The sequence below is a fragment of the Monodelphis domestica genome, chromosome 3, assembly GCF_027887165.1.
Source record: "Monodelphis domestica isolate mMonDom1 chromosome 3, mMonDom1.pri, whole genome shotgun sequence".
In the NCBI taxonomy this organism is placed as follows: domain Eukaryota; kingdom Metazoa; phylum Chordata; class Mammalia; order Didelphimorphia; family Didelphidae; genus Monodelphis; species Monodelphis domestica.
The window spans coordinates 343,066,332-343,076,991 of record NC_077229.1 but is presented as its reverse complement, the minus strand read 5'-3'; the positions used below and the strand labels follow the sequence as shown (position 1 = coordinate 343,076,991).

Genomic DNA, 10,660 nt, shown 5'->3' with positions numbered 1-10,660 from the left:
GCCAGGGAAAAAGCACTCAGGTACCCCACAGTGGATGGACTCCAGTGTCAGAGAAGGAGAACTCTGGCCACCTGCAATAACCACACTTACATATAGGCACCACGCTATGACCCTAAAGACACAGCCAAAGGCGTAGGGAATGATTGCTCTCAGGAAGACCCAAACAAGAATCCACTCTACCACGAGTTAGAAATAAAACTTTTATTAATGGTTTTAGAAGTGTATTCAATCATTCAGAGAACGAATCACTTCATATCACATTCGTATTAAAAAAAAAAAACTATTACACATATACATTATACACATCATCAAGGCATATAGATGTACCTACTGAGGTTAAAGGAGAAGGGTTCTTTTCTTCACAACAAATCTAAAATCTCCCAACAATTCAAGATCTGGATTTCCCTGAAGGACATAGGAGACCAGTGTCTTCTGGTTATTCTGCAGATTCATAACATCTATGTGTGCTCAACTTGTGGCTCCTTAAAACTCCCTCGACATTGAATACCGAGAGCACTGACCTCTGAATCTTAGATTAACTGCAAAAATTAAATGGGATTTGGCCACGATGTGGACAATTAAAGCAAAGCAAGCCCTAAGGAAATTAATACTCTGCAAAAGCTCCCAATACCGCCACTATTAAACATCCATTTGGCTCATCCAACTCAACTGCATCTTTAGATGGGATATATATGCATTGCTGAAGGGAGCATGCATTTTTTTTTAATTGAACAAACTCTCTCTGAACCACATATAATACAAAGTTGTGAGAAGCAAATCAACCAGAAGCCAGACATGATTCTAAACATAATAGGCTCTGGAATACACTTATGACGGTTTTACCAATGATCATTACCAAAAGCATTCTCCAAAGCTTTGCTCCTTTTCAAGGGATTTGGCTAAATATGAAGAGCTCGCTGTGCTCTGAAGCTAATGTCCAAACCGCTAGACAAATACAGACAAAGGGGAGGAAAAGGGAGACAGGTGCTGTGGCAGGAAGGGCACCGAACTTGGGGTTAGAAGACTTACGTTCACATCGTAACTTCATCACTGAAGAGCAAAGTAACTCTGAGCAAGCCACGAGCTTTCTGAGCCCGCGTCCTCATCTGGCAATCAGGGACAAGAGTAGGAATTACACTACCTCTCTGAACGAGTTTGTGGTAAGGAGCAAGATAACGGGAAAGCACTTTGTAACCGTAAAATGATGACCAATGTGAAGTGTTACCATCATAATTACAGACCAATAGCCGTTCTCTATGTCTTTCATGAAGAATCAAAGTGCAGTTCCTTTCCCTGTCATGGTCATGAAAGCCAATTGTCTTGGTGACTCCTGTTTCTGCGAGGTGAAGACTTCTTTCCGTAATTCATGATGAAGTTTGAGAAGACGTCCAAACTGTGAAAACCACCTGGGCCTGGCCATGAGATTTAAAAAAAAACAAAACAAAAAACCCAACTCCATGTTCAGATTTCAAAACCTGAGCCCATTTCCCCTCGAATTCTGCGGTCTTCTGTTCTTGGATTCCTTTTCCTCCAAGAAAGGAAGCAGCACCTAAGCCACCATCAGGAAAGCCAGAAAGAAGGCGGCAGGGAGCCCTTTGGGACGGGGATCTCCCCGTGCTGCAGACAGTTCTCCAGGAACCGTTTGAGACGTATCAAAGACCCCATCTGTCCTGAACTGGTGATGGCTTCAATTCGGGGAAAATATTCTTCCTTTATGAGTAGCATCATCTTCCAGAACTGAAGCTGGTACTGTTTCATGAGCGCATTCCCACATACCTCTAAGAAGTCAAAGAGAAGAGTGGCGGTCACATCTGCCAGAGGCTCCATGTTCAGGAGCTGTGCCAGCCAGCGCCAGCCATGGTTTAAGCCATGAGGATGAGCCCCTTGTCTCTCTGCATAAGGCCAGCGGAGTTGAATGATAGCAGCGTAGAGACGAATCATGCCAGACATCCTCTTCAGAAAGCTATCTTGTTGTTCTACTTTGGAATCCTTGACTTGGTAGCCAAGGAGCTTCTGATATTCTTCCGAGGCCATGCCCTCCTGGAAGGCTGGGTAGAAAGGCACGGAGTAAGGGCATTTTTTGTGAAGATGAGCAAGGATGAGTTCCCCCACTCTGGGATGGAGTTCCCAGATTCCGGATGCCACAGCAGCAATGGGGAATGCTGCTTCGTGATGAGAAGCCACTTCTTCTTCTCCTTGTTTCACGAATTTCTCTGCCAGCTTGTAGTGGACAAAGTCCAGGCCTTGTTGGTGGTTTGTCACTGACACAGACCGACCACCGCAGGGGACAGCTTTCCCCAAGAGCAGATTGTTGATCTTGTCAAAGATCTCCTTCAGCTGTGAGCCTGCTATTGTAGAGATCTGGCTCACAGGAATAGTGGCAGCTTTCTGCAGGTCCATTTTGATCTTCTTGGCCTCCTGATCTTTGCTATTGGTTAATGCATCAAAAGCCAAGACACATTGATTGGCAGCATCCTGTAGCTGCTGGTACCACTGCATGGTACCGTCTCCTGCTTTGACGTGGAGGCCTTCTCTCTGTTTCCCTCCGGGACACTGACCAGGATCTGGGGTCTCCTTCTCGGCTCTCGGCCGCTGCTCCAATTGCCCCTGTTTGTCCTCGCACTCCTCTTCATCTGGCCTCCTCTTTTCCTCAGTAGCCTTGGCCATCTCCTGCTGTAAACCAGTAAGCACGTGCCGCATTTCCTGCAGGGCCCGTTCTGCGGTGGCTTCATCTTCTGGGGCAGGAAAACCTCTCTCACTGGTGCTCCGAATGATGTCTGAAATAAGCGCACACAACTGGTCTCCCCTGCCTCCAAATGCAGACAGATCCCGTCTCGGTAGGCCGTTGTGCCGATAACTGGCACCCAGCTGCTGGTTGAGCTGCAGTGCCTCCTCTTGGAGGGCATAGAGACGCCGCCAGCGATCCTGGCCTTCTTCTTTCCTGAGCCGTCCTTGCCCCGTGTGCCTCGATGGCTGCTGCTCAGCCTCACGCAGCTTCGGGTGGAGCATGTGGGCTCTGTGACGATGTTCCTCTTGGAGCTGCTCCTGCTGACCCTGTGTTTCTCGGAAACTTTTCTCCATCCCTTCCCGAAGGTCCTGATACTCCTTGTGCTGTTTCCGTGACGTTCGTTCATCAAACCGCTTCAGCTGCTCTGAGGCCATGTCAGAGAGGAGCCTTGCCTTCCTCTCATGCTCTTCCTGCCTCTGCCTCAGTCCTCTAGTTCCCTTCAGCCTGTGTACCTCCTCATACAATCGAATGCATCCTTCCACCTCCGTTCCCCGCGAGGGGCGAAGTACCACAGATTTTGCCTGATGGACTTCATCCTCCTGACGCCGAGTTCCACTTGGAGCTGCAAGGGAAACTGGCGAGGAGACCTTTGCATGTCTGGCAGGGGTCTGAGGAACAGACAGTACTTGGTCAGGAGCAGAAGAGAGCAATGAATCCTCAGAGGGAAGTCGATTCTGCTGAGAGGGAGGCAAGATGTGGTCCGCCACGCATCCAGAGGAAGTCGACCACTCAGGAATGGACATGCGTTCTTCCAAAGTCTCCTGGCCCCTCAACGGCCAGTCGCTGGGGTAGGACAAGGGTCCTCTGTCGGAGCTCCTCGGGGCCTGCAGGGCCTCCCAGCAGCGGCCCTCTGACGCCATCACCGCTTCCCGCACAGACCCGACCACGGCTTCCACGCCCGCGCCGGGCGGCAGCTCACAAGAAGAAAGGCTGGTCACAAGTCCGACACTCGAGTCGGCCGCCGTGGCCTATTCTATCTCAACTCAGAAGTTTCTTTACCAAAGAGAGAGGAGACAATAAAGTAGGAAGATGTACAGGGGATAGAAAAGTGATTTCTCCTCTCTCAATCCAGGCCGAGATTACTCACTACTGGCCTTCCTGGGTGAGAGATTTAATCAGGAGGACTCCTCCAAGATGGAAGCGAGCTCTCTCCAGAAACTAGGAGAGGAGTCAGCCTTTCCCTCACCCCACTAAAAAGTAGCCCAGGAGTCAAAGTCCAAGTCGGAACAGAGCTCCCAGCCTCAGTCTCTAGCTCAGCTCCCTCTCTCTCCAGTCAGGAGAGTAGCTCCACAAGAGTGACTCAAGTCCCAGGATCCTTGGCTTTTTATGGTGCTTTCTTGTCCCCTCCCCTCTTCACAGGGGCCAATCACAGTTTTAGAGGGCAGGGCTTCAGTGGGAACCAGTGCTCCCCTTCTGGAGGGGTGGCTACTCATCAAGAGGGTTCACACCTTCCTGGCTGTCTGGGATTCTGGAGGTGTGAACTCTGCTCAGAGGATTCACAAGTTGGGGCCATTTTGGCCAAGGCCTTTCACTGAGTTCACATCTAAGTTCACACGGCCTGCCCATGCATCCTACCCTAGCCCCTCCACCCTAAGTTCACACTTAAGTTCACACCCTACTCATTCCTCCACACCTCACCCCTTTGCATTCTTTCCCCCAGCTAATGACCCTTCTTCCTCTGCCCCTCCTTCCCACCCCGCCCAATTCCATTCCCATACCCTTCCCACCTCTGATCCTTCTGGGCCTATGGGACAACACCAAACCCTCCCTCTCAGTGGCCCCAACCCTCCCCTTTCTTTCTGCCACCGACCCCATTGACAATGGATTAAGAAGCCTAGAAACAGGAACAGGAGTAGCCGGTGATTCGGATCGGTCATTCCCATTAAGGGAAGTACCCACTTTTAATGACAATGGAAACTCGGTGTCTGTAAGATGCCACACACCTTTTTAACCTTGAAGATTTAGATCAATTCAAGGAAGATCTGCCATCGTTTGAGGAAGAACCAATATGAATGATAAGAGGATTGGAGGGCGTATTCAGAACTTTTGACCCCACTTGGGTGGATGTTGAACATTGATTTAGAAACATTTTTGACAAAAAGAGGAGGGAAAAAAAACCAAATAAACACGTCATCTCTCTGGCTAATCAGAAGAGAAGAGAGGTAGGAAAGGACACTATTGGCCAACTGAAGAACCAGATTATACAAAACTTCACCAGGCCAGAGAAGCATTTTTGATAGGCCAAGAGAGCGTGCTCAGAAGGACCTGAAAAATGGTGAAACTTTGAAAGAACCCGACAAGAACTTGATGGAGACCCTTTCCCAGGTTATGGACGGACTTATTGACGTAGGAAATACGTATATGCACCTTGATTTGTCCAGAGAAAGGGACATTAGGCAAATACATAGGCAATTCGTAAGCTGAATAGTGCCAAAAAGAGCACACAGAAAAAAAAAACCAAAAAAAACGAGTGTGAGACTCGGGGAGGTTTGATAAGGGAGCCTTGAGAAGTACCTTTTAATTCTAGATCAACTGTCATGTCCAAGTCCGCTGGACATGTCTAAAGATGACTAAGTGACCTCGTACTTATCAACTAAGATACTTTATTAGCAATCAGTTAGTCTTATCGCTGCCCTGCCAGGGAAAAAGCACTCAGGTACCCCACAGTGGATGGACTCCAGTGTCAGAGAAGGAGAACTCTGGCCACCTGCAATAACCACACTTACATATAGGCACCACGCTATGACCCTAAAGACACAGCCAAAGGCGTAGGGAATGATTGCTCTCAGGAAGACCCAAACAAGAATCCACTCTACCACGAGTTAGAAATAAAACTTTTATTAATGGTTTTAGAAGTGTATTCAATCATTCAGAGAACGAATCACTTCATATCACATTCGTATTAAAAAAAAAAACTATTACACATATACATTATACACATCATCAAGGCATATAGATGTACCTACTGAGGTTAAAGGAGAAGGGTTCTTTTCTTCACAACAAATCTAAAATCTCCCAACAATTCAAGATCTGGATTTCCCTGAAGGACATAGGAGACCAGTGTCTTCTGGTTATTCTGCAGATTCATAACATCTATGTGTGCTCAACTTGTGGCTCCTTAAAACTCCCTCGACATTGAATACCGAGAGCACTGACCTCTGAATCTTAGATTAACTGCAAAAATTAAATGGGATTTGGCCACGATGTGGACAATTAAAGCAAAGCAAGCCCTAAGGAAATTAATACTCTGCAAAAGCTCCCAATACCGCCACTATTAAACATCCATTTGGCTCATCCAACTCAACTGCATCTTTAGATGGGATATATATGCATTGCTGAAGGGAGCATGCATTTTTTTTTAATTGAACAAACTCTCTCTGAACCACATATAATACAAAGTTGTGAGAAGCAAATCAACCAGAAGCCAGACATGATTCTAAACATAATAGGCTCTGGAATACACTTATGACGGTTTTACCAATGATCATTACCAAAAGCATTCTCCAAAGCTTTGCTCCTTTTCAAGGGATTTGGCTAAATATGAAGAGCTCGCTGTGCTCTGAAGCTAATGTCCAAACCGCTAGACAAATACAGACAAAGGGGAGGAAAAGGGAGACAGGTGCTGTGGCAGGAAGGGCACCGAACTTGGGGTTAGAAGACTTACGTTCACATCGTAACTTCATCACTGAAGAGCAAAGTAACTCTGAGCAAGCCACGAGCTTTCTGAGCCCGCGTCCTCATCTGGCAATCAGGGACAAGAGTAGGAATTACACTACCTCTCTGAACGAGTTTGTGGTAAGGAGCAAGATAACGGGAAAGCACTTTGTAACCGTAAAATGATGACCAATGTGAAGTGTTACCATCATAATTACAGACCAATAGCCGTTCTCTATGTCTTTCATGAAGAATCAAAGTGCAGTTCCTTTCCCTGTCATGGTCATGAAAGCCAATTGTCTTGGTGACTCCTGTTTCTGCGAGGTGAAGACTTCTTTCCGTAATTCATGATGAAGTTTGAGAAGACGTCCAAACTGTGAAAACCACCTGGGCCTGGCCATGAGATTTAAAAAAAAAAAAAACAAAAAACCCAACTCCATGTTCAGATTTCAAAACCTGAGCCCATTTCCCCTCGAATTCTGCGGTCTTCTGTTCTTGGATTCCTTTTCCTCCAAGAAAGGAAGCAGCACCTAAGCCACCATCAGGAAAGCCAGAAAGAAGGCGGCAGGGAGCCCTTTGGGACGGGGATCTCCCCGTGCTGCAGACAGTTCTCCAGGAACCGTTTGAGACGTATCAAAGACCCCATCTGTCCTGAACTGGTGATGGCTTCAATTCGGGGAAAATATTCTTCCTTTATGAGTAGCATCATCTTCCAGAACTGAAGCTGGTACTGTTTCATGAGCGCATTCCCACATACCTCTAAGAAGTCAAAGAGAAGAGTGGCGGTCACATCTGCCAGAGGCTCCATGTTCAGGAGCTGTGCCAGCCAGCGCCAGCCATGGTTTAAGCCATGAGGATGAGCCCCTTGTCTCTCTGCATAAGGCCAGCGGAGTTGAATGATAGCAGCGTAGAGACGAATCATGCCAGACATCCTCTTCAGAAAGCTATCTTGTTGTTCTACTTTGGAATCCTTGACTTGGTAGCCAAGGAGCTTCTGATATTCTTCCGAGGCCATGCCCTCCTGGAAGGCTGGGTAGAAAGGCACGGAGTAAGGGCATTTTTTGTGAAGATGAGCAAGGATGAGTTCCCCCACTCTGGGATGGAGTTCCCAGATTCCGGATGCCACAGCAGCAATGGGGAATGCTGCTTCGTGATGAGAAGCCACTTCTTCTTCTCCTTGTTTCACGAATTTCTCTGCCAGCTTGTAGTGGACAAAGTCCAGGCCTTGTTGGTGGTTTGTCACTGACACAGACCGACCACCGCAGGGGACAGCTTTCCCCAAGAGCAGATTGTTGATCTTGTCAAAGATCTCCTTCAGCTGTGAGCCTGCTATTGTAGAGATCTGGCTCACAGGAATAGTGGCAGCTTTCTGCAGGTCCATTTTGATCTTCTTGGCCTCCTGATCTTTGCTATTGGTTAATGCATCAAAAGCCAAGACACATTGATTGGCAGCATCCTGTAGCTGCTGGTACCACTGCATGGTACCGTCTCCTGCTTTGACGTGGAGGCCTTCTCTCTGTTTCCCTCCGGGACACTGACCAGGATCTGGGGTCTCCTTCTCGGCTCTCGGCCGCTGCTCCAATTGCCCCTGTTTGTCCTCGCACTCCTCTTCATCTGGCCTCCTCTTTTCCTCAGTAGCCTTGGCCATCTCCTGCTGTAAACCAGTAAGCACGTGCCGCATTTCCTGCAGGGCCCGTTCTGCGGTGGCTTCATCTTCTGGGGCAGGAAAACCTCTCTCACTGGTGCTCCGAATGATGTCTGAAATAAGCGCACACAACTGGTCTCCCCTGCCTCCAAATGCAGACAGATCCCGTCTCGGTAGGCCGTTGTGCCGATAACTGGCACCCAGCTGCTGGTTGAGCTGCAGTGCCTCCTCTTGGAGGGCATAGAGACGCCGCCAGCGATCCTGGCCTTCTTCTTTCCTGAGCCGTCCTTGCCCCGTGTGCCTCGATGGCTGCTGCTCAGCCTCACGCAGCTTCGGGTGGAGCATGTGGGCTCTGTGACGACGTTCCTCTTGGAGCTGCTCCTGCTGACCCTGTGTTTCTCGGAAACTTTTCTCCATCCCTTCCCGAAGGTCCTGATACTCCTTGTGCTGTTTCCGTGACGTTCGTTCATCAAACCGCTTCAGCTGCTCTGAGGCCATGTCAGAGAGGAGCCTTGCCTTCCTCTCATGCTCTTCCTGCCTCTGCCTCAGTCCTCTAGTTCCCTTCAGCCTGTGTACCTCCTCATACAATCGAATGCATCCTTCCACCTCCGTTCCCCGCGAGGGGCGAAGTACCACAGATTTTGCCTGATGGAGTTCATCCTCCTGACGCCGAGTTCCACTTGGAGCTGCAAGGGAAACTGGCGAGGAGACCTTTGCATGTCTGGCAGGGGTCTGAGGAACAGACAGTACTTGGTCAGGAGCAGAAGAGAGCGATGAATCCTCAGAGGGAAGTCGATTCTGCTGAGAGGGAGGCAAGATGTGGTCCGCCACGCATCCAGAGGAAGTCGACCACTCAGGAATGGACATGCGTTCTTCCAAAGTCTCCTGGCCCCTCAACGGCCAGTCGCTGGGGTAGGACAAGGGTCCTCTGTCGGAGCTCCTCGGGGCCTGCAGGGCCTCCCAGCAGCGGCCCTCTGACGCCATCACCGCTTCCCGCACAGACCCGACCACGGCTTCCACGCCCGCGCCGGGCGGCAGCTCACAAGAAGAAAGGCTGGTCACAAGTCCGACACTCGAGTCGGCCGCCGTGGCCTATTCTATCTCAACTCAGAAGTTTCTTTACCAAAGAGAGAGGAGACAATAAAGTAGGAAGATGTACAGGGGATAGAAAAGTGATTTCTCCTCTCTCAATCCAGGCCGAGATTACTCACTACTGGCCTTCCTGGGTGAGAGATTTAATCAGGAGGACTCCTCCAAGATGGAAGCGAGCTCTCTCCAGAAACTAGGAGAGGAGTCAGCCTTTCCCTCACCCCACTAAAAAGTAGCCCAGGAGTCAAAGTCCAAGTCGGAACAGAGCTCCCAGCCTCAGTCTCTAGCTCAGCTCCCTCTCTCTCCAGTCAGGAGAGTAGCTCCACAAGAGTGACTCAAGTCCCAGGATCCTTGGCTTTTTATGGTGCTTTCTTGTCCCCTCCCCTCTTCACAGGGGCCAATCACAGTTTTAGAGGGCAGGGCTTCAGTGGGAACCAGTGCTCCCCTTCTGGAGGGGTGGCTACTCATCAAGAGGGTTCACACCTGCCTGGCTGTCTGGGATTCTGGAGGTGTGAACTCTGCTCAGAGGATTCACAAGTTGGGGCCATTTTGGCCAAGGCCTTTCACTGAGTTCACATCTAAGTTCACACGGCCTGCCCATGCATCCTACCCTAGCCCCTCCACCCTAAGTTCACACTTAAGTTCACACCCTACTCATTCCTCCACACCTCACCCCTTTGCATTCTTTCCCCCAGCTAATGACCCTTCTTCCTCTGCCCCTCCTTCCCACCCCGCCCAATTCCATTCCCATACCCTTCCCACCTCTGATCCTTCTGGGCCTATGGGACAACACCAAACCCTCCCTCTCAGTGGCCCCAACCCTCCCCTTTCTTTCTGCCACCGACCCCATTGACAATGGATTAAGAAGCCTAGAAACAGGAACAGGAGTAGCCGGTGATTCGGATCGGTCATTCCCATTAAGGGAAGTACCCACTTTTAATGACAATGGAAACTCGGTGTCTGTAAGATGCCACACACCTTTTTAACCTTGAAGATTTAGATCAATTCAAGGAAGATCTGCCATCGTTTGAGGAAGAACCAATATGAATGATAAGAGGATTGGAGGGCGTATTCAGAACTTTGGACCCCACTTGGGTGGATGTTGAACATTGATTTAGAAACATTTTTGACAAAAAGAGGAGGGAAAAAAACCCAAATAAACACGTCATCTCTCTGGCTAATCAGAAGAGAAGAGAGGTAGGAAAGGACACTATTGGCCAACTGAAGAACCAGATTATACAAAACTTCACCAGGCCAGAGAAGCATTTTTGATAGGCCAAGAGAGCGTGCTCAGAAGGACCTGAAAAATGGTGAAACTTTGAAAGAACCCGACAAGAACTTGATGGAGACCCTTTCCCAGGTTATGGACGGACTTATTGACGTAGGAAATACGTATATGCACCTTGATTTGTCCAGAGAAAGGGACATTAGGCAAATACATAGGCAATTCGTAAGCTGAATAGTGCCAAAAAGAGCACACAGAA

General features: G+C 49.0%; 2 protein-coding genes across 2 annotated transcripts; both read right to left on the bottom strand.

Moving 5' to 3' along the window:
* Positions 1 to 1,560: 1,560 nt before the first annotated feature.
* LOC130458451 (mRNA export factor GLE1-like) lies at positions 1,561 to 3,823 on the bottom strand. The gene has a single exon (XM_056824212.1). It carries the CDS (start codon positions 3,646 to 3,648, stop codon positions 1,561 to 1,563), a length of 2,088 nt encoding a protein of 695 aa, XP_056680190.1. The 5' UTR covers positions 3,649 to 3,823.
* A 3,160-nt stretch (positions 3,824 to 6,983) lies between these two features.
* LOC130458450 (mRNA export factor GLE1-like) lies at positions 6,984 to 9,246 on the bottom strand. The gene has a single exon (XM_056824211.1). The coding sequence runs from the start codon at positions 9,069 to 9,071 to the stop codon at positions 6,984 to 6,986; it is 2,088 nt and encodes a 695-aa protein (XP_056680189.1). The 5' UTR covers positions 9,072 to 9,246.
* Between the last annotated feature and the right edge of the window lie 1,414 nt (positions 9,247 to 10,660).